At 43.9% G+C, this 24,731-nt stretch overlaps 1 protein-coding gene across 2 annotated transcripts in view; it reads right to left on the bottom strand.

The window, feature by feature from the left end:
* prex2 (phosphatidylinositol-3,4,5-trisphosphate-dependent Rac exchange factor 2) overlaps positions 1 to 24,731 on the bottom strand; it is a 107,065-nt gene that overhangs the window by 47,835 nt on the left and 34,499 nt on the right. For both annotated transcript variants that reach the window (XM_064333025.1, XM_064333026.1), the window contains exons 10-23: positions 24,440 to 24,584; positions 18,209 to 18,309; positions 17,236 to 17,339; positions 16,991 to 17,040; positions 13,205 to 13,280; positions 12,582 to 12,654; positions 11,205 to 11,347; positions 10,738 to 10,830; positions 8,319 to 8,467; positions 7,570 to 7,655; positions 5,732 to 5,868; positions 4,867 to 4,984; positions 4,106 to 4,290; positions 1,977 to 2,138 (exon numbers count right to left, since the gene is read on the bottom strand). In XM_064333025.1, coding sequence (XP_064189095.1) covers positions 1,977 to 2,138; positions 4,106 to 4,290; positions 4,867 to 4,984; positions 5,732 to 5,868; positions 7,570 to 7,655; positions 8,319 to 8,467; positions 10,738 to 10,830; positions 11,205 to 11,347; positions 12,582 to 12,654; positions 13,205 to 13,280; positions 16,991 to 17,040; positions 17,236 to 17,339; positions 18,209 to 18,309; positions 24,440 to 24,584 — 1,622 coding nt within the window. The remainder of the gene's footprint in view (positions 1 to 1,976; positions 2,139 to 4,105; positions 4,291 to 4,866; positions 4,985 to 5,731; positions 5,869 to 7,569; positions 7,656 to 8,318; positions 8,468 to 10,737; positions 10,831 to 11,204; positions 11,348 to 12,581; positions 12,655 to 13,204; positions 13,281 to 16,990; positions 17,041 to 17,235; positions 17,340 to 18,208; positions 18,310 to 24,439; positions 24,585 to 24,731) is intronic.

Raw genomic sequence — 24,731 nt, 5'->3', positions numbered from 1 at the left:
TACAACAAGTTCAGGAAAAAATTAACACTGTTTTGTCTGTCACAGGGGTGTTACCATTTTAGGTAGATATAATACAAATGTATACATTTTCTTTGTATCAAAAACAGAATCTTAGTGATTTAATTACCATTTAATGTTTACTGCCTGCAGGTGGAACATAGCTGAAATACTTATCTCACATATAGTAAAACAATATTTTTAAATTGTGCAGAAATTATCTCCCTATTGTTGCTCACTATGGTTATTGTTCCTCTGTATTGTTGGGTTCTACAAATATATGTCTTTAAATATCTTTTAAAAAAGCACAGCTCCTTTAAGTGGAAAAAAATACAGAGCAGCATCACCAATCATTTCTCTTCTGAGAGAAAACGGTCGTCACATCACAGTTGTTCTTTCAAGTACAAGAAAGTGTCCGTCTTTTCAACTGTATGGTACTGTAGGTATTGCTCTCAGCTGTCCAAGCTGTCTTCTCATGCAGATGCCCCAGGTTGTCTAATCCCACCAGCACACTATGCTGGGGAAGTTCTGACTTGTGATGCTGACAGGAAGTACTCAACATCCATCACCCAGCCTCACTGATGCAGGGCCAGGGCGTTTCACTGCACAACAGCCAAAGGCCTGAACAAAGCCACACTTAGAGCACTATTCAACAGGCCTTCACATGTGCATGAAACTGTGTCTGAAAGTGTACATTTATACGGTCCATTTCTCAGTACTTAAAAACCAACAGAATATAAATGTGTGCAGAGTTTTACAGGCATGTTTTTCCAATATCAAAGCCTCAAGCCTCTTTTGAAATTTTGAACTAAGACAGAACAGTTCTCTGTACACTTGTAAAATATGCAATTAAGTGATTTTGTTGGAACTGTGCCAGTTCAGCCCTGTAGGATTCATTTCACGATATCCAAAGTTTCATGAGAACCCCGGGAATGATCTATAACCAATAGAAATATATACTGTGCGGTGCTTGCAAATTATTTTCTCAAAAGATAAAACCTTGTAATATTCAGCAAGTCAAAAAAAGAAAGAAAGTGTGACCTAAATAACATTTTATGCACTGTGGGAAATCTACCGCACACACGTGAAACAGCAATAACACAAAATTATATGTTTTACCATCATAAATCCCTGTCATGTGAAATTTGGACAGCATAACACATGGCTTTCACAGGTTCTTCGTCTATCCCGTAGTTTCCTCCCTGTCTGTGGGACTGAACTGGGTGCATGGTCCACAGCTGGTCCCCATGTTAACTTTTCTAGGAAATCCAAGTTCCCCACATTCTGGACTGTCCCAGAGGCACTCACCCTCCGGGCCCTTCCACGGCCCCCCAGGACCCTCCACGGAATGCAGCAGGAGGGAAATTACGCAACAGGACTGGGTGTTCAGAGCTATTCTTATCTTAAGCTTTTGATAATTAATCCGGCGTTGAGTCGGATGTTGAGTCAACGCATGCATAAATAAGAGGGGGCGGTTTCCAGAAATATTTTCTTTCTCATATCCAAATAAAGTCAGCTGAGAAAAACACAAAATTCACATTCAACAGAACTGCTTTCCCAGCAGTTTTGGGAAGAATTATCACTGTAGATGACATCCCAGCCATTCAGTAGTTTTAAAGCAGACTGGAGATATGTCTAAAATAAAATGAAAACCAAAAATTTCTATTCATAAAATGAATGGACAATGGTGTGTAATTGTATATATAACTCAATTATTGCAGGGACCTGATGGCGTGTCCCATAAGGTATTCAGAATACCTATGCAGTACATTTAGTAATGATTTTTTTTCATAACAAATTTGAAAATAATTATTCCGTTGGGACATACTGCATTTTGCAGCAATACTGACATTCATGCTGTATCTTTAAATTTATGCATAAACAACACTATCCTTCCCGACAAGCACAACCCCTTATCGTAAATCCAAATGACCACAATGTGAAAGGAGGGCGTGTGCTGGCGGAACGCCCCTGCGCACCTTCCTGTAGTTGGTGATGCGTCGATTGATGTGCTCCAGCCTCTCTCCGCACATGACGGTGAACTTGGCCTGCAGGTCCTCGGGGATGACGTCAGTGCTGGAGCTCAATCTGGCACACGTCTGCACGAGCTGGTCATCGTTCCTCGCCAGCGCTTCCAGGACCTGGAGAAAAGAGCGGACGCGACCCTCTCACTCTGGCTATTCAAAATGTGAAACTGGGAGGGGGGCTTTGAGCAAATGCTCAAGCTTCATTTCTATACTCTGAGGAAAATAGGCACTAGAGATATAAGATACATTTTAAAGAATGCCTACGAGGAATGATCACTTACAAAACCCCACTGATAAAACTACATGACCAAGAACCTTAATGTGTGTCACTGCCAATGATGGACAAATAGTCCTTCAAGCAACTTTTGGAAACCTATTTTTCAAGTGAAAATCAGAAAGTGTTCCATCTGAAGTATTACATCCACAGCAAGTAAATTGCACTAGCCAGGCAGATGAAATCAGGGCATCCAAACAAATACACAGACTTCACTCTATGTTTGTCAGAGAGCAACCGCAGGTTTAAAGATGCAGCTTTCAGTCTGACTGGATTGATTAAACAGGACAGCAGCCCCCTTTTCAGCATGATGTAAATCCACAGCACCCGTCCCGATTGCGCTGTCTGGAGCCACGGCACTGCAAGGAGACTGAGCGGAGCTGATGTTCACAAAACAGCGCGGGCGGCATTCGATAAGACTGACGGGGAGGAACCGCGAAGAGGAGGAAATGAAAGAGCAAGGAGAGGCAAGACCAATCAGACAAAACAACCTGCCAGAGCTTCGAGGTATGAAATGTATCTACATGCAAGATCTCCAAGGAAACAGCTACTCGTTTGGGACAGGTGCTGCACTAGCGCAGAAATTGTTTTCGGTTCTGAGGTTTTGCGCAAAGGACTTTATATCATATGAAAAGGACATAGTTGTAGCTTTATCGTGTCAACTATAGTTGAAAACATTGTGAAGCCACAGCTACATACTATTTTATATTGTTTGTTCAGTTCCTATGCACTGTATTATTCAAAATGTACACAGAAATTGTATATGTGTGTCATCTAAACTTTATAACCATTCAAGTACTGTAATTCCGAGCTGGATGTGGTCTATCTCCCGCTAGCTCTGTGTACATATTGGACCTAAAGCAATTGCAGGGACTCCAAAAGGCAGTTAGGTAAACACAAAAAAAATTCAACATCTGACTCAGGCAATGGCTAAGATATACACTTCATTATTCAATAAATGATGATTCTAACTAAACATGAAATGGGAGTGGCAGGGCAAGTTCATAAATATCTGATGAAAATCAATGAGGTAAAATCTACAGGTCAAAAAGAGAAACACAGCCCTTTATCTTCATGAAATGTCTCTTGCTGCACAATACATCAGAGAAGCTGTTACTCCAGGTTATAGTAAACATAGACTGATAAGATCACACTGTTCGTAGTCTTAATCGATACCAGCCACAGTCCAACCCTCAATTACAACAACAGGTAAGCCATGTTTTATCATCATAGCAAGCAGTGGTTGTCGCCCTCTGTATCAGCCAAAACACTTGACTGAGATTGAAAAAAACCTGCATCTCAAAAATAAAACCCAGCAAAACAGTGGCCTTGTAGTTACTCATATGCAAACATTCCTGAAAACTTGGCCTTACTCAGACACAAAAACAACAGGAAACACATGTCTTCTTGATAGTAGAACACAATCAACAGTTCCATCCCCATGTTTTCAAGACACTGCTAATTGTAACAGTGAGAGGTAACTAACTTGTCTTTGAGCCAAGGTCTCACTGGCCACCAGTGTAGCCAGCAAATAAAAATATGAAATATATAAAAATATTTTTATAGAAATGGTCTGTCCAAGACCCTTCCTGAGAGAGGGGTAATGTTCCTGACCCAATCACGAAATGGAATGTGGAAAAACAACATTAATATTTCAATGTCCCTCAGCATCTCCTTTCCGCAAGTCAGAAAGCCTTCGATTACTCGCTACCTCTCATGAACTGTTTTAGCTGTAACACCAAGATATGACATCATAACTCCTCTGAACCGTTCCGTTTGCACTCAGGCAAGGGGGTGGGGGCATTACCTTGGCAGTCAGACTGAAGAAGCCCTTGGGCTCCACCATCTTCTCCAGGACGTGGCACTTAATCCCAGCTGTGCTGTCATACTCGTAAACCACGCCATATTCCAGATGGACATTGTCCACAGTCAGGCTCACGTGATCCTTCTTCCCGTCTATGATGGCGATGGTGTTAAACTTGTCCATTACCTCTGGAACAGACCAAAGAACACAAGTGATTGAGGTTTTCCTTCCCTTAGTGGCATGTGACCTAACACACTTAATTCCTCTCTTGTGGTGTAAATAACATGCACTTGTCTTCTTATGATAAAACAACTGACGGAGAGAGTACAAGAACAATGCATCTGTGCTCAAAGGAAATTTAGCAAAGGGGAGCAATATGATGTGCTTGTGCGAACTGTGGGATGAACTGCGATTTTAACTTGCGTCAGATGCAGTTCGTCTTGTGGCGATCTGCCATTTTCCCTTGCCAAGGATGAACCAAACGCAGTCCATTAAGTTTACCAGCTCCATAAAACTGTTGACTTGATATGCCAATAAAACCACAGAAATAAAATTCACAAAAAAGCTAAATAAATATATCTTTACAGGTCCATAAATCATGAATGGGAGATGAGTGGACCAAATCATAATGCTCCTCATTAAAAAAAAAAAAAAACAACACCAAAAAAATACTCATGCAAACAGGAGGCCCGTTCCCAAGCAGCCTCAGGTTTTTTTATTGCCGATATGGGGAGACGTAGTGACAGCTTGTGTCCCAGCTGTACCTTCCACTTTGCACTCAAAAACATCCCCATTCTCCTCCACAGAAGGCTTCCGGTTGGCTTTCTGGTGGTCTTCCTGAGCACTCTCGCTGTTGTTATACACCCACTTTATGGAATCTTGCTGAAATTAAATGAGGATAAATGAAGGATTAGAGGAAAGCTGATTTTACTATGAACATGAGCTGAGACAAAAATTAACTGAACAGTCAAGCTTTTCAATTAAAAGGCTTCATTTTCCTAAAAACCTCCCATTTTAAATGGATGCATTCATATTGCATCAGACAAGTGCACACTGAGTTAGAAATTCAGAGCCTGCTGTCCCACCACATGGGCTGGGTCTGACAATATAGCACAGTGAAAACAGGCCCCAGCTCCAACAACAAGACCACACGCCGAACCACGTTTCCACCCTGCATGTGTTCCACTCCGCAGAGTAATGATGCCCTTTCAAGGCCCCCAGAGGGCCCCCACCCTCGCCCTGCCTCCTCCCCGTCCCTTCCTGGCTACGCTCTGCCAGCCAGCCCCCAGACCTCCGTGCCAGGACGGCCCGCCACACTCGCCGTGTGCCGCAGCCAACCGCAGACCCCACAGCAGCAGGGCGTGCCTCCCTGCCCAGGCCCTGATGAAAAGCAGAGCCTCAGCGCTGAGCCACACAGCCCAGCCTGGGGCTGTCACCTCCAGCAATTACCGCCATTACACTGCCACTGGTGATGCGCGCTCACCCCCCCTACCCCCCTGTACTTTGTCTCCTAAAGAGGAGCACTAACAGAGTAACTGATTACCACCTAGCAACAACCCAATCTCTCGTGCCCCCCCGGGCCCACATTCGGAGCCCGCGGTACCGCTCCCATGGCGCCGTGGGCCTCACCTGCGTGGGCCGGCGATATTTGCGGCACGCCGTGACATGGGCGATGACGCTGGCGTGGCTCTCCTTGCTGACGTTGATCCCGTTCACCTTGATAATGCACTGCCCCGGGTGAAGGCCGGCAATGGCCGCCACCGTGCCTGCGGGAAGCAGAGAGGCGTGACGTCACCGTTCGTTTTACACTACAGCCGTTTCCTAGAATCCAGGAGAAGGGGGGGAAAAATAAATGTGAAGGAGGAATTTAAAAAGGAAAACACGTACGTTCACCCGGCAGCTGATGCGTAGAGCCGAAAATGGCATATCAGTCACCACTAATGGACTACTCAGAGCACAGAGAGTTACAGTTATTCCCTTGGACAGAAGTGGCCAAAATGCCACCATGCACAGTAAATAAAGCACAAGAACCACGTAAACACACACAGGCTGTTCACATGCGTTGGCAAACACGGTCTAGTGTGAATTATTACAACAGATAAGACAAAATGAGCCAGCTCAGGAAACTCTTTTTTTAGTCTCTTCCACAGGAATGTGAAAGAGACTAAAAAAAACAACCAACACAGTGATTTCAGAAGCTGTTCATCTGGCAGCGGCTTACTGCTGCTATCTGGGATGGGATTCAGACCAAGGAGCGCTTCAAGGTCTCCAGCTATCAGGAGGAAGAAGTGGCCTTAGAGACTAAATAACAGCCACTTTGTTTTCAATACCTTTCAAATACACACACAATACGACGGGATGAATAATTCTCAGAAAGAAAACTAACACTGTGTGACTGCGTACTGTGAGTTCTTCATGAGGCTTAATCACATTTCACAGTCTGAATGGACTATAGCCTTTATGCAACACAACCTTTCATAATTCATGGTAAGAAACGGCCTCTGAAATCCACTGCACAATAAACTAACTCTGAAAGCAGCTGCTGCATTTCCACTCACAGAAAGCCTGAAGGAATTTATCCCTCCAGCTGAACCCTACAGCATTTCCAGAATTGTCAAAACATGGAACATGGTTGTATGGGATAAATTTTATTCAGAAAAAAAGGGTAAAAACACGCAATGCTGGAAAAGCCACTACTAATCACGATGGTCACTACAAAGTAGGTAAAAGCCTGAAAATAATATATAAATAAAAGTTGAGGGCTGTGAGAAACTGAGGTCTGGAGAGATCTCAATCCAAAAAATGTTATTGCACAGCCAGAGTCAGTCAAAATCAGCGGTGATGAAGCACCTTCTGTTGGCTGGGAGATGAAAGAGTGAGCCTGTGTGAGCACGCCATCCTCCCTGCCGAAATGGCTATGGAACCCCCCCTTACCCACCCCCCTACTGGGAGCTTGGCTTCTGGCACCTCCCAATGAACACAACCCTCCTCCAACCATCCACCCCCCACCCTCCCCAACCCAGCCCAGGAAACAATAACAGACAGCACTTCAAAAACACCACCACCTTCCCCTTTCAGGCGATACACAAGTCTGAAGAGTTGAAGAGATGAGCATGTACCTTACCCTACTGTGTGGATTGGAAAACATATCATGTTCAAATATATATATATATCTCCAAGCAGGAGTGTGCTTATATTACAACCCCACGAGCGCCAGCACGTCACGCTCACTGGATACTAAAGCTTTTAACAGCCAGGGAGCCGCAGAGAAACAGGGACACAGCGACACACAGTCATGCATGGGTGCCAGGTCTCACAGCTCAGAGCCAGCAGGAGCACAGCTCTCCCACACTGACCAGGCAGAGAGGGGGGAAAGGGGGGAGAGGGGGAGAGGGTGCAGGTGGATTAGGGAGGACAGACAGATGTTTACTGGCAGAGCAGACTCCCCACCAATCCAGGGTCCTTACCTCTGCCAACAGCGTGGACCACAGACGGGCCGAACCCTCTAATCTGAAAGCCCAGGCCGTCCGCTGAGTCAGGAATTTTCACTGTCCTGGAGCGGGGAAGGAGGGAGGCCAAGAGAGATATACAGACAGACAGACAGACAGACAGACAGACAGAGACAGTCAGCATTACACAGGCCAGCGCTCTCTGTTACACCCATATCTTCAGACAGGACCATTTCTGTAAGCAGTAAACACAGGACCAACATCCCACTAGTCCTTGTCTGACATTTTCTCGAAACGGAATGCTAACAGTTCTCAGTGAGCAGGTCTAATCCATCTGCACAAAACCAGTCAGAAACATACTGTTTACCTTCAGCATCCTGTCTGAGCACAAGGCACACGGTTATAAAGTAAGCAGTGGAATTCCAAAGCTAAAAGCAAATCTCTGTTTGTAACGCTTGGAATGTGCTAAAACGCACTGAAACATAAACTGGATATACTGTATTTTACTGAAGTTGCAATGGAATGGGTCTAGGAGGAGAGTAATTACATGCTGTATAATAGTAAATCAGCCAGTTCAATGGATATAGCATACACACAAACCTACAGTACATGCAAGCATATACACACACACCACAAACCAACATACAAGCATGTACACGTGCATACACACACACACCCACACACATACACACACGTGCATAAGCACACACACATAAATACAAGCACACGCACACGCACACGCACACGTCACACACCCTCGGACTCACTCTCTGGGCTTGGAGCTGACCAGGACCCTGAGTGGCCCCCCGCTATTGAAGCACTGCCTGAGGAAACACTCCACTTCCTGGAAGGGCCGGAGGAAGAGCAGGTCCCCGTTGATGGCAAACAGTTTCCTCCCCACCTCCAAGCCAGCCATCTGCAGAGAGCAAACCATGAAGGTGAAGGATAACATCACTGCATCACAGAGTTAGTACACATCTGGAGGGAAAGATAATGATGCGAAGAGGGTTCCATCCTTGAGAGCAAATACATATAAACCGAAGGCTGCCAAGTATAGTCGGCCATAACATTTTTAATAAGTATTACTCCCATATATCCTGCAGAATTGTTTAAGCAGCCCAACCATTTAGCAATTGATATTTTAGCTATAATATTTTATAAGCTCATGAATGACATCTGAAGATTATTCCTGTGTTGCAACATGAAACATTTTATTGCGCCCTCATCTCTGGTTAAACCAGCACAAGCGCATTCAGATAATCAGTTAATTTGGCCAGCGTAACTGATGACAACAAACACCTGCAGACATGGTGGCCTTGCAGGAATGGAATTACCCACACCTGCAGTAGAAAGTGTAAGAATTACAGCTTACCATGAAGCGCAAAGTACCATGTGCGCCCACTAAAATGTATATAAACCTCTTGCTAATATACAACAGTAAAACGTGGAAAGATTTCCTTTTGAATACGTAACCCCACTGAGCTTCTTGCCTCTTTGCTGTACTGATTAAAGTATCAGACAACTAATAACCATAGAACTAGATAAATGAGCGTGAAACAGCACAACAGCATTGGGCATATTCACAATATTTACCATTCTGTTCAAAAGATGCTCACTTCCTCATAGTGACGTTGACAGCATTGGGGCAGAGAATTAAAAAAAATAATTAGGCATCTGTCAAAGGGTTCTATTCCATTAGCCATTTTGTCTGCAGCAGGGAAATTGCTGTAATATGTGTTGTTCATTCATTGGACCATTATTGTGAATATGAATTTCAATTTCATCATTAGTCTTAAAAGTTCATTTTCAAACAATCAGTTATACATTTTGAGAGCTCAACGTGATTCATCCAAATATTATTTGGTTCAAATTACACAGAGCATTTATTCTCCCTGTAGGATCATTCAATTAACTATCAATTTACACATCAGACGGTGAATTGCCATCTCCTACAGAACAAAGGTGGGCTACTTTGCGAGGGGAAATTTTCTCCTACAGTGTCGGCTTTTCAACAAAGGAGCAAGCCCCCACTGTCTACCTCCCTCAGCCACTGTGGGATTTTAACAGTTTGGACTTTATCTACATACAGTATATGCACTGCTGGGTCACAATGGGGATCGTACAGCACCTGATTTAAAACAAACAGGGCAATTCTTCATGGAACCTGGAGACTGACCTCTGAAATTTTAATCTAGTTTGATGCTACATTTGGATCACTTTATTTTTAAATTTTTAGCAGTTATCAAATGTTCCTCGGAAGTTGTTTCTATCAAGTGAACATGTCATGCAACATATGCTAAAGAAATTGAGATGCACAGAGGTTTTGAGGGCTGTCAGTTTGATTAATCCACTATGCGTAAGTAATGAATTAACAAGGTTAGACCAGTATCATTTAGGGCTGGAAGGCTTTCTCTCAATCTGAATATTAGATTTTTTCTAAGACTTCCATGATGGACTGACCAATACATCACAGCAATCTAGGATTCATGTTGGCCATGTTGTTTTTTTAATTTTAATCCACAAATGAATCCTCTGTTGGAAACACACATCACAATGAAACTATTCTCTCCTCCTCAAACTTCCAGCCATTCCAGATGGAAATGGACTCCACTATAATTATAGTATTTAGGTGAAAAACTAAGGTACCAACTGGAGATGAAGAGAACACACTAACAACAGTCATAGAACATTCAAGATGAGGCAAAGAATTCAAAAATATTAGCATAGCATCTTCAGGATAGTATTTTCCTGAAGACAATATTACTGATTCTTGTATCAAAGTTCACCATCGTTACTGAAAAGGCACAGATCTTTCCGGTGTGTAGTCCCTGCACATTAAGCCTTCCCCAGGATCCTTCTGGATCTGTTCAAAGGTAGCCTATGCCAAAAAGGCCCGATCCCAGACCCGATCCAGCTGTTCCCCAGTCGCGTGCCTCTGTCTAAACGTCCTTCAGATGTTATCAACACGGATGCACAAAGATACCCTTTACGTACACACAGACTCCCCATCTGAGGCGTGACAACAAACAGAGACGCCCGGGGGACGGGGTAAACACAGCCGAGCAGCAGGGCTCCACGTGCCGGCCTGTTTACGCTCGGCACGTCCAGCGACAGATGGCGCGTTTAGCATCTGACTCTGTTTAGCACATTAATAGCGTGCGGGAGGGTGGGGCGCGTTTACTCTACCTCGGCGTACGACCCCTTCTCCACGGACTTGATGATGGGCACTCGGTTGCGGTCTTCGAGGGTGAAGCCATAGCCCCCGTCGCTGGGCCTTATCTGTGGGGAGGCAGAAACGTGGAGTGAGCACAGAAACAGCCCTGTGCATTGCAGTCCCACAGAATCTGAGTGCACAGCCTTATGGAAAACATCTCTCAGCACCACAGAGGACTGAGAGGCCACAAAATGTCACTATTGCAGTACCTACATATTTCTAGGGCCTCATTACGACTTATCATTAATATACATTTCATCTGTGAAGTCTCTGCCTGAGATAGTACAGTATGAATCTGAAAGATCTAACTCGCTGGAAGCCACTACCAAGCTGTGCGATAAAAACATATGAAGTAGTAAAACACTGACTGAATGAATATCACAGGAGCATCAGTCTGGCCCAGCAGGTAGTGGTCCATTGTGAGCAGTGCGTCTCTCACCAGCAGGGTCTTAGCGATGACATTCTCCACTATCTTCAGATCGTGCTTCATAGGCTTGTGCTTGGTGTTTGATCCCTCCATCTCCTCATCGGCAAAGAACCGGAACAACAGAGGCTCGTCCTTGAATTCGCTCTTTTCCAGCACTGCGAACGCAGGGTTTAGCGGCAGTTAATCCCCTCTGAAGGGGTGCTCCGCGAGCCGCGCCGATTGTGTTGAGCGGAACCCTCGCGACAAACCGCTATACCTGGGCCTTCTGCGCTAGCCAACAGCCGCTGCTCTAAACGGTTCTGTTCTGACCTTTTTCTGTTGAATTCTCATGGTCTGTCTGAACAAGTTTCACAAAAAATAAAATAAAACACACCCTTTTGAAATCACAATGAGGATCTTTTAATAAGGAGAAAAGATATGATATGAACACTTTATTAACCGCCATGGGTTTCAAGGATGCGGGGAATGAAAGGCAGGAATGCGTCCGCGGAAGATCAAAGCGAGAATGACAGAGAGGTTGTTTTTTTTTGCCATGTTCAGAGCACTAGGCATTGAGAGGGGTCTCGCTACCATGGCAGACCTGCCATTTGCATGGAAAGCAGGAGCTGGAAAAAGGACCTGGGCAGGATTTAAATCCGTCTCCACGGTAACAAAGACATGCACCGAGCCCCTCCACTTTGAAGTACAATCCCCACCCCCACCTCACTCAAAAACACTAGTTTCTACAAATGATTCTTCATTTTAAATTGAGAGATCAGATGTAACATGTACTTAGTTTTAGCAACCACAAAACCAAGAATAAATTATCAGTATGGGCACAGAAATTACATCTTGAGAACTGGAAATGAAACTATAGTCATTATGGTTCTTAGGTTTAAGCATTTCTCTGGATTCGCTGTGGACCAAACTAAACTGTGGCCACTTTGGAACACTGACTTCATGTATAATGAGATATGTGGTATGGCTCAGACATGTATGATGTGAACTTTGGCAGCACTGGTCAAGTCTCTTGAAAGAGGCTGGAACTCCACAAACAGCCTGGTAACTATGACAACTGACCATTCACACTTGGACTGACAAACATCCATTCATTTGCCAATTTCTAGTCTGATGCAAACCATGCATCCGTGACTTGATCACAGGCTCACAATATGTCAATAAACAGAGTACCAGACTGTGCAAGTCCATTTTTCTGACACTTAAATTTGTCATGGTGGTAGTTATAACAGTCTCCATTTCAGTTTTTCAAGCCAATGCTTTCTAATCGTTTATGGCAAATCAAAATATGAGCCTTGGAAAATCAAAAGCTGAGGTAATGGTCTTTTGAGCCCAGTGACAGCACTCACTGTTGCACAGGGAGTTCCAATTAGTTAGTGAAAACAGTCGTACCATGGTGCATGAATCCATTGTCGCAGAGCTCAACCCCCAAGATCAGGGCCTCCTCTCTTGTTCTGCAATCCCCCTGGAAAACAGGCACACACTGAGCGTAAGGAGAGATGCAGCCACAGGTCACAATGCTGCAGTCACACCCATGATTTGTCCCCTATGGTCCAAAGAGCCCAAACTTGACTACAGGACCGCCACACAGTCCAACAAACCACAAACAGGAGCACAGTTCCAAGCCATGATGCGGTCAGACCGATAGAATGCTGCGTTCGGCGGTGCAGTACAAGCCTTTATCCGCTTTCACCACTAGCGACTAGCATCAGTTGTGTTCTATTAATCTATAAGCCTCAAGCTTCGTGTCAAGCTTAATTAAAGTAGAAAAGTTCTCCTACGTTCTGCTTTTCTTTGTGAAACTGAAATATCATGGCTGGCTTGCGGTCGTTTCAGCCCCATTTCCTCCTCTACATATTTGAAGCGGCCGGCCTGTTTAGAAAACAGCCACTTCCCCCTTCCTTTCTTTCATCTTCTCCCATTTCCTGTGTAGGAAATGTGTTTTCAATACGCATGCACGCTAAGGATATATACACAAAAACAAAGCGCTAAAACAAAAAATGGCAATATCTTACCTGCGCAATGAGCCAGTCTATTAACTTGTTTGCCATCACTACAGATTTGTAAGTTCTGAGGTGGTAGTCTTTATCCCTGAGTAGACAGAAGAAAAGACATTACTTGAGGATACGAAGAGCTTCACCCGCACTGAACTTGAGAAGGAGGTGCGGCAGGGTGACCTCTGACCCCTGACCATCATCTTACCAACCTGAATACACCCAGTGGAGCCCCAGTCTTGAGGAGCATTTCCTGACAGGATGGACATAAATCACAGTGATGCTAAAAGACATAAGTGGGCCACCTTGGAGCAGTTCCCTCAGAGTTTTTACTGTAGGTATATACGGGTATGCAAGCTTCTCTATATTGTACATGTTTTCAGTTATTTGTGTTTCTAAAAAACATATTGCTAGATGGCTTAAACTCCATTACATAAAGGGGAAAAAGTGCCATAAACTACGCTGGGTGTTCATTAGGCACGCAATGCTTCTTATAGGGCTCCCTGTAGGGTTTGTAAAGCTTCCAAATTCCTTCCAAATGTGACTCACAAAACCATCAAATCTTCAGATCTCGCTGTATATAGTTTGACATTGTTTCAATTCTGTCCAATTCATTCAAATTAGAATCAATTACAGAGCAGACCATTTTTTGATGATAAATGTACGGTCTCGAGTTTTATCGGTAGTAGAGGCTGAGTGTGTGGACAGCACCGCTCTGTGAAAGCGACCCCCGTCTTTATCTGGCTTTATCAGACAGTCCCTGTGTCCCTGTGCTCTGTTCACCCGGCATCCTGGCTGCTGATGCCAGACCCCTGGAATTTACTATGAAATGGAGCAGTCATTTTCCCATGAACGCGGGGACTCCTGTGGGACCCTCAGACCGGCCGGGAACGACGGGAAGCCCACGGCTGCCTCAGCCCACACTTTGACAACCCTCCCCTAAAACACACTCCACCAAGTCCACTCTCCTCTGAAACACACTCCACCAAGCCCACTCTCCCATGAAACACACTCCACCAAGCCCACTCTCCCCTGAAACACACTCCACCAAGTCCACTCTCCCCTGAAACACACTCCACCAAGCCCACTCTCCCCTGAAACACACTCCACCAAGCCCACTCTCCCCTGAAACACACTCCACCAAGACCACCCTTCCCTGAAACACACACCACCAAGTCCACTCTCCCCTGAAACACACTCCACCAAGTCCACTCTCCCCTGAAACACACTCCACCAAGCCCACTCTCCCCTGAAACACACTCCACCAAGCCCACTCTCCCTGAAACACACTCCACCAAGACCACCCTTCCTGAAACACACACCACCAAGTCCACTCTCCCCTGAAACACACTCCACCAAGTCCACTCTCCCCTGAAACACACTCCACCAAGCCCACTCTCCCCTGAAACACACTCCACCAAGCCCACTCTCCCCTGAAACACACTCCACCAAGTCCACTCCCCTGAAACACACTCCACCAAGTCCACTCTCCCCTGAAACACACTCCACCAAGCCCACTCTCCCTTGTCTGCAGTCCACACGTGCTGTTCCTGAGCCCTTCAGTTTTGCGCCCTTCAATGACCCCTTTTTAGAAACAAATTCCTCCTGAGCTGTCCATCAGGAAAAGTGAAGCCTTCTTTTTCTCATTTTCCTTTTATGTCACACGTTCGTACCCATTTTACACGTCAGTGATGATTAGGTTTCTCAAAAAAACCTTAAAAAGTAAATAAACAAATTAGCACACGGATGGAGACGGGTACGGGGTCAGAACTAGACAGGCTGAGGTTTATAAACCGCGGTTTAAGTTTTTCTCAAGGATTCAGGGTCCCGAGCAGCCTGACTGGCGAGCCTGAAAAGCTCGCTGTTATTGCTGCCAATCACGAGGAACTTGTGGCTGGACCACAGAGGCTGTCGGAGAGTGAAAAATGAGAGGCAAAGAGAAGCCCACCGGGCGGCCATCTGCCTGGGAGAGGCACCGCGCGGTCTCAAGCACAGAAGACCGAAGGTCAAAGCTCACTTTTAGCCCACAAGCTCACAAATTACTGCATGGTTGTAGCCCAGATGTCCAGCTCTCACTCTCTCTCCCACTCCCTCAATCTCTCTCCCTCTTTCTCCCTTGCTCTCACTTTCTCCCATGGAAATCTCTGCCGCACGTACTGTATGTCATTAAACAGATGCCGTTCCCACCTTTTGGCTGAAGCTAACCATGTTATGCAACAGGGCTTTTTTCTTCATCTATTTGGGATGGTAAGGTATGAGCTCAAGGGATCAAGTGAGTCAGGATTTGTGGGTTTTCTCATGGGGAAGGCGGGGGCGTTTACCCCCCCCCCCAACATTCCCTCCCCTGCTACCAGGAAATTCCACCCAATTAGACTGGAGTCGGCAGCTTCAATTAGCAAAATGTCATTCCTCAAGCCAGGGCCTCATTGTGCTGAGTTCAAAAGGACCGTAAGCACCCACTGAGAAACGTGGGACCACTTTCACACACTCTCTCACACACACACACACACACAAACACAGGGGGCAGAGCTTCGATCCTAACAGGCGCGGTGGCTGTCTGTGCCTCACTGGCCCTCAGACACGCCATCTCCCACCCCACCAAGATTTCAGAAAGAGCTGAAGGAAAATATTGCGCTGTTGTTTAAAGTTAACTGCAGTCTGTCTGCCGAGAGACAGCAGTACAGAGTTTGCTTACTGACCCAGCGATCTGAATCTCCGAATCACAGTTACATTCATGTTAAGAGAGATAACTGTTCCAAGCTACTTTTCTGAATGCCAACAAGGCTTACAGTATGTTAAAAAGTGGCTCCTTTCCATAGCCTGTTTCCAGTGCAGTGTGCTTTAAACAGAAACAAAGGCATTACTAGAAACATACTGAGTAATACGCTTCACTGAACCATGTAGCCAACTCACTCTCTCAAGAAAACATGCACTCCATAAACACTGTTTACATTTTGCTCAACAGGAGGACTTTAATTTAGTGCGGCCAAACGTGTTGCCAAATTCACTGAAATGCACCTGTTTTGCATTTCCATTTTGGACGCATTTGCTGCCATGCTGCAATTCTCCAAGAGCCAAGCTGTTTAACAATAATGCATCAGTGTTCTCGGCCCTCTGCAAAACCCGAGCAGCGCATTTGGAGCCAAAAGCTAAAGAGCTCTTTAATGACTCCTGCCCCAGTGGCCTGATGTGCAAGCCCAGCACAATGAAGCCCAGGCCCTGCAGTGCCCGAGAACATACTGAGCTGCCTGCAAACGGGCTTTCCCTGCCTCAGCCAGCAATGAGCTTTCAGCAGCTTCATCATGGAGCTGCAGTCTGTACCCATTCACTGTAAAACACAACTTCAGACTCACAACGTTACAGAACGGTGCACATTAAATCCTCCCCCATCCAACCGAGCAGGAAGTGATCCTGTTGTTGTTCTGTTGCACTTCTGTTCGCTGGAGATCGCATTAAGGTCCCCTATCTGCTAACATCACACGGTCTGGCTCTCCAGGAAAACTCTAAACGTGTCTGTCTGTGAATCAAAACAAGCCAAAAACTAAAGCGAAGGTCAAGTCCTGGACAAGCACCCCAACCACAATTTTCACAAAGTGACACAAAGATCATTTCACAAAGACCCACTTTTAAGTATTCTCTAAACAAATCTTAACCATTTGAAAAAGAGACACCTCATTGTTCAGTTTTCTTTTTATTTTATCATATTGAAAGTCCCATTTACAGAATGGAAGAACAGGAACAGCAACAACATGACCACACCTGTTAGTAAAGATGTTTACCAAGGCAGAAAATGAAATTCTCTCCTACCTGATCACTGGCGTGAATAAACTATGAAGTCGACAGAACAGCCTGACACCCTGAAGGAAAGACAATATTAATATAAAAACGCAGAACTTTTCATTACTTGCTGAAAATTAAAACACTCATCCGTGTATTTATAAGGATTATATTTTTGGTTAAAGAGCGATATGAAGAGAGATCCTAATCTCAGTATAAATATTTTTAAATCCGAAAATAAGTATAGCCACCTAACAAAGGCCTAAGCCGGTTACCTTGGAGATAACATCTTGCATGTCACTTCTGGGGTGGTAGGTGCCATCATCGTAACGGAACCTGTACAGCAGTGGCTCTGGCTTGAACTGGTGCTTGTCTGTAACTGAAGGACAAACTGATGAATCTCAAAGCTGTATGCGGCCTGTATACAGATAAAATAAAACACATGTTGGGGGGCAGGGGGTGCGGGGGGGGGGGGGGTGGTGGAAATGCTCTATTAAACATCAGAGAAAACCGCAAATATTTCAATGTCTGTCTGGCTGAAAGGCACAGCTCCCATTCAGACAAACCCCGCAGTTGCTGATTAAAAAGCAGTGGTTGCAGATAATGCTGTCATTCCACAATTCTCTCACTGTGAGGAGCTTTGTGAACTCTTGATAGAAACCAGTTGGTTCAGTACTGTGTAGCCCTGCGTGCAACTCACATTAAAGTTCTAATGAAAAGTAATCCTTTTTTTTCTCCTTGTGAATTCATCCTTTTCAGGGAGCACTCAGTTAAGCTGAAAGTTATTTTTCCCAGATAGAGCTCAGAGACTCAAATTTATTTCTTGCAGTTAGGAAGCAATAAAGCAGAATGTTATTTTACACAGAGCTTGACTCAAATCCAGGTCCTTCTGAGGAAAAAAAATGGTACACAGCGTGAAGCATTTAAGCAGAATCACCTCCAACTTACCGAACAAATGACACAACAATGATCCAAGGCCATATATTGTAATCAAAACAATATTTAATAAAATATTTTCAGAAAAAAAAATACAAGGAAACTTTATTGCACTGTAAGAGTGTATATAGGAATGGAATTACAAAACATTTGCTTTCCTTAGCTCCCAGCATTTTAAATAAGTGCAATTAAATGAGATATTCAGACTCTACTGCTCCAAACTGTGTTTAAATCTTGCACACACCTCTACAGGCTGACAGTGAGGGCATGAGGTAGACTTAGGGACATGAGGAAGAAGATGAGGGGACTGACCATGGTGGATGATGCCGTTCTCTAGCAGAGCTTGACCCAAGTGAACCCCTTCTTCCGGGTTGTCTGTTTCTCCGACTTCCATGAGCCAAGACACAAATTCACTATGGGAGAGAAAACATAATGCACCAGGAGTTTCACACACAAAACATTTCTCCATTTATTATCCTTTCATTTCATTCAAACGGAACTCCAGTCTTTTCAAACCTACATTTTTCAAACCCTCTTACCTATTTCAACAGTATATCCCAAGTAAGTGATTATGCATAGTGAACAGGCTCGTGCTTTGTACTACAGATAGGTGCTACTCCAGAGCAAACAATAGCATAGCGATGATTCCCTTTATTTTCAATCATGTTGACGGTAATAACCAACATGAAAACTAGAAATTTATCGACAATAAGAAAACTTTCACAAAGTCTCTTTAAGGACAAGACATGGAATGTATGTGCAGTGTGAACTGAGGGATCCATTTACAAAGCACTTAGCCTTTTGCTACCAGTTGTGAGAACTCCAGCTTCACGGTTTCAGTTTACCATCCATCATTCGTGAAAAGCAGGAAACAAAACGTCATATGAAAACAGGGCAGCTGCTCCACCTACGGTCTCCTTCCAACACAAACTGGCTAAATTGCTCAGCTCTTCAGTGCTTCTAATTTCATCCACAAACCCACCCACCCTCAGATCTCCCGCTCCCACAAAAGAAAAACAAACACACACCACTCCACTGGCGCAATTTTGTGGTCTTCCCAGTGTGGGGAGAACCCAGCGTCACAGCGGCACAAGCATGCGAATGCGCCCACTGGAGACCAAACCCGCTCAGCAGCAGAAGACTGCAGCATGCTTCGCCGCTCTCCACACCTCTGAGAAAACTTCCCTCGCAGCCAGCCCCAGCATCCGCCACCCAACCACCCCCCCCCCCCACATAGCCCCCGCAAATCCGCCTTGTCTTCACTCTCTGGAGCTGGGGGGGGGGGGGGGTTGAGGGGGGGCTGGGAGCTTTGGGGGTAGGGGGCTGAGGGGGTGAGTGGGACCCACATAATTATGTCGATTTTCTAGCCTTTACCCCAGAGTCAAGGATAAAAAACAGAGAATGTTTTGAATACCAAGCTCTCATGACCTTTTGACAAACGGAGGTCAGGCAATAATAAAAAAAAAATGTGTAACACATTCAAGCTGTTCCTTGCTGTACAATCTAAAAACAAAGTAACCGTCAGATATTAGACCACTGCCATTTCTGCTAATGCATTGTCACTGTACCTACGGTACAGTACAGGACCATCACTTCATATTTTCCATTCGGTGATGAAATGTTGTGGTACAGGCTTTACGCATCATTACTCTGTGAAACCGTTTGCAGGTTATCAAATCTCAAAATGATTACCAAAACTCCCATGATGTCAAATAGTCTTCTATATAATGCTACTGTATATAACATGGAATTCAACAAATTTGTGTAATACAGTGTCTTCAAAAGATTTTCACCCCCTAGATTTATCGTTTCTCATTTTGGAATTAAGCGATTAAGTTGTTAGGAGGCAGAAATATAGTGAGGTTATAAAAAAGGTTAGCAAAGGTTTAAACCCTCCTAGGAGCACTCTTAAGTCCATTTTAACAAAATGAAAGAAATATGTCACAAGCCGACACTGCCAAACTGAGTCAGATGAGAAGAGAAGTGACCGTGAGGCCAGCTACAACACTGACAGAGTTGCTGAGCTAGTAGACTTGCAGCAGTGATATACACTGAGACCTTCTGGAAGAAGACTTTGTGGTCTGATGAAGCTAAAGTTCAACTATTTGGCAAGAAACCAAAGTACTATTTTTGCTGCAATCCTTCAGCCAGGTGACACAATTCCTACCGTCAAGCTTGGTGGTGATAGCACTATGCTATGGGCTGGCTTTTCAGCCAGAGGTACTGGGAAACTTGATGCCACTGAGGGCAAGATGGATGTAGCCAAATACTCGCAAATCCATGAGGATAATCTGTTTCAGGCCACAAGAGATTTGCATTTAGTGCAAAGATTCATTGGAAAGATTCATGTTCCAACAGGACAATGACTCAAACACACAGCGAAAACTACAAAGGAATGGCTTAAAAAGAGGGTCAGTCAAAGCCCAGACTTAAATCCCATCGAAAATCTTCTGACGTATGACCTGAAAATTGCTGTCCCTAAACACTCTTTCCAACTTGGCAGCAAGTTGGAACAAATTTGCAAGCAGGAATGGGCAAAATGTCCAAAATCTAAATGCGCTACATTTCATATAAATATATCAGAGAAGAACTGTGATTTCTGCTAAAGACCTATCTACAAACTATTTACTCTTTGGGGGTGGGGGGGGTATATTTTCTGAGGGCACTGCACATAGCAACTCAAATGCACCACAGCTGGAAATCAATGGTTCAAAGTGCATTATTTTTACATTCATCATTAAGAACTCACTTAACTGCGAGACCAAATGGAATTACTCAAATTTCATGGTAAGTTTTAAAAAATCTTAGTGTAAACAGAAATTGTTCTAAAACACCAGACCACAAATAACAGATTCTAAGTTAAGGAGGACTTAACTTCTCAATACACAAGAATAGCACTGTACTTCAAAGCTTTTCAGGCCACAGCACAGCATTAAAAATGCTCTCACCGCACACAATGAGGAACAAAAGGATTATAAGCCATGGACTGTGTTTTTAATCAGAGGTCTGTCTATCTGACAGAATTTGTGCAAGCCAAAGACAAAGAGACATTCGTGGTTCTAAGCAAAGAGGAATGCATTTATGGAAGAAACATCTTGTATGTACATGTGGGCTTGCAGACTGCAAAAACAATTAGGTGTTCAGCAGTATATATTTTCACATTAATGTAATATTGCTCATCACCATATGGTCATTTCAGACTTGGACCTTCTCGTGACTATTTTCTGTTCTCCCCTAAGACTTTAGCTGACAGATTCATTCTTTTTCCAGAGCGCTCTAGATCTTGTATTGTCTAGAGAGACCAAAAGGGAAAAGTGGTTTCCCATTCTCAACTCCCTGTACAATCCAACCTAGCCACAACTATGTAGAGCTGGAACAGAGGCTGTTTTTAAGGCTTTGAAAACACAGCTGATGACACCTCTAGGTTTGTAGCACTCTGTCAACCCAATTAAAACACAAAATGGCATAATCATTAGGAGAGAGCATCACTTGTTGTTCAAGTCCACCCCTCATTAAGAATCCAGGGCTCTGCCTGAATCTCAGCGCAATGAATGTGTATCTGTTACTGTCCCATCGCATTCCTCCCAAGACAAGGCAAAATTGGCTGTCACCGAAGAAAAGAGGCAAAAGGAATTTCAATGAGGCACAACAAAAATGGCCAATTTTCGTATTTATTAACTCCAGACAATTTAACGGCAGCACAACTGCCAAAAACAGGTCCAGGTTCACACTTTCAACACGTTAAACCATAATATGCATAATGCAGGCATTATCCGAAGGCATTTAACTTAGAAGGTGGAGACTGTCTGACCAGCTAATGAAGCGCAGGGCTGCTACAGGCTGCCAGTGAAGTCCAGTGGCTCATCGCGGTCAAAGTCTAGAAATGTGAAGCGCACAGCCCTCTCATTATAGGCTCAAACGCAGAGTTGGCCTGCAGTCGTCTCTTACTCTGTAGGAAATTAGGCTGGCAGGCTGAAAGTGAGGCGCCAAGACACCATCCGTTCCACAGCACATACAGTACCTGCAAACAACCGGGAACACACAGAAGCGCTAAACTTTGCGTCTGACATATCAATTACCAACACTGATATGACAACGTATTTGAGAGTACATGAGAGTGAGTATGCATAGATCCATTCGCACATATTTGGCAGGACAGAAAATCAAAGTATGCACTGACAGGAACATTATCCATGCTTGTCACTCACAGAGGTCCTTGAGGAATGTTTCTATAAACACTATCATTCAACAAGATTTTTTTTTCTCAAAACAGCTCACAGCATATTACTAGACACATTAATGGCTTCTTTGGAAACACTTCAGAAAGTTTAATGAATGCACTTCATGTACATATGATTCAAAATCCATGGTGAGGTGATGAATTCTGCAATGCAAATGTAAGCAATATTGTTGTACTTGGTGATACATATTGAATAGCATCCCTGGTAGTATATTCTGCTGCTAAAAGCAGAATGACATAGTATACATGCTTTAATTATGGAAAAAAGCCCAAGACTCACAGACAGAAAGTGAAGCTCAAAGGACTATTCAAAGTACATAGAGCCAGGCTGAACAATGAAAACACCTCCCACAAATCTTTCACTCACATGATTTATCTGCATTGTTATGTTTTTAACAGGAGAGTCCTAACTAATACCATTGGGAAAAGGAAGCCACATAAGAACAATTTAACAGCACAGGAAAATTACATTACAGGAGAATTAAAACCCTTGAAAGACAGTGTATGACTGAGCTGACAAGGGCATTTTTGCCAGTCTACCAATGGGTTACCTCTGCAATACGTTTATTTCACAGCATCTAAACTTATCGTGACATGTTCTGCACATCTAAAACATAATTGTATAAAGAGCATCTTACACAATTTAACATCACTGAAAGAGAAGGTTAATGAACAACAGCTTTGCAATGCTCCTTCAAGTCATTGGAAACAGGCTTAAAATAGGAAGAAAACTAAAAATAGAATCACCAGATGTTCTAAGTATGGTTTAAACCACTTTGGAGCCATGCGGTCATGTGGAAATAAAGCACAACTAGGGTTATAATGTGTAACATCAGTGCTTCATTTCACATAAGCAAAGGCCTCTGAAGGGGGTTACACAACATATAAGTACAACAGTCGCCTACCACAGAAAACAGTTAAATGAAAATTAAACTTCAAAACCATTATGAGGTTAAATGATCACACTATAACATGGAGTAAGAATGTTACATCCACCACATTACACAGCTTCTAGATTAGGCTGGTTTTGCTACCCAGCTATGGAGCTGAAAATAGCAAACAATGGTTAGCATACCATGAATATGCTCCAGATATTTTATGAGACTACAGGATTTCATTAAATCGCCATTAGTTAGATACAGCCAGTTCTTATCCAAAACAACTTGCAACGTAACACACTATTGCATTCTAGATAACTATAGTGTGGGATTTGCTGGCTAGCCAGCGAGTATTTCCTATGTCCATTTAATTGTCTATTTGAGGAAAGAGGCAAGCTGCATGATATATATGGTAAGCTGCGTAGGTTACTTAATGTAGACAAGGAGCACATAAACATTCAACCAGACATGGCAAACCAGCATATTATGTATATAAGTATATTCTATAAGTATATTACCCAAGCGCTAGTTTTCCAGCTTGACACCACCATAAAGTCAGCTCCAGTAAAACGCAATGAGAGAATGCCCTTGCCATCATAGTCCTCTTATTATTGCCCAGGAGGGCAGACAGTAATTCTGCATTCAGACCCAGTGGATACCGGCAGTGATCATGAGGGGATATCTGTATGATTTATGGCTGCGTTCAATGAGAGCTGCACTCGCCGACGTCTTCAAACAAGATTCATGAATAAGTCCGTATGCGTTTCATTTTCCACTGACCGAAACAGCAGAGACACACAATCCAGATCACTCTGACGGGAAAACAAGAGAGGGATTTTTCTTCTTTAGATCACTTATCTAATTTAAAGATAAATGGATTAAAGATGTTTTAAAAGCCCATCCCAATTAAAAACAAGTGAATGCCATTATAAATGCCCCACAAAAGGTATATGTGTCAAGAGTCATACCCACCTGCTTCCAATAAATATGCATAGCAACCACAAAAAAAGTTGCTGAGCACAACTTAAGAATGGAAATGGTGACTCGGCTTTCCATTTCACATTTCCTGTCATTTCACTAATAAAGCAGTCAAATATTTTGGCTCAGTTCTATTCATATGCGTATGATTCTCCAAGTCTCTCAACGTTATATTGGTGTGCAAACCACTCTTCTGCAATGCCCCTTTCGAAACATATTAGCAAGAGCTTACCAAACATATTCAATTTACCACTGATAGATGTTCCACTACATGTACTTGACATTGAAAATTCTGTCTGTGCCATCATTGAAGTACAGAGAATGGACAGAACACAGAAGCAGAATAGCTGTCCCACAAACACAATACCAATGAGCTACCTTGCCATGCAATGGTTTCATATGCTACATTCCAAGGTCAAAGGTCAAATGTCCTTCCCAGTTACCTACCTTCCAAGGAAGCACTTGGGGAAGGTGGTGAGCTTGCGTTTCCTGTCCTTGATCAGATGTCCCTGCTGACTCATCACATTGTAGAGTTTCTCTCCTTTTTCCGACACCATCACCCAAGTGTCCTGCTCCATCCCCAGTCTCAGGGCTGGGAGACACAAGCAAGACGACATTCTCAGCCTTCCCGTGTGAATATTATCACTACAGGGTCTGACACCACACCATCCTCCTCCGAGTGCAAGTACACAAGAATCAACGTTATTTATTGCAGCAGCAAACCTTTCATCACTTGTCG

Source organism: Anguilla rostrata, chromosome 4 (genome assembly GCF_018555375.3).
Source record: "Anguilla rostrata isolate EN2019 chromosome 4, ASM1855537v3, whole genome shotgun sequence".
NCBI lineage: Eukaryota > Metazoa > Chordata > Actinopteri > Anguilliformes > Anguillidae > Anguilla > Anguilla rostrata.
Note: the sequence above shows the minus strand (reverse complement) of the source record. Positions and strands in the feature narration are given on the sequence as shown.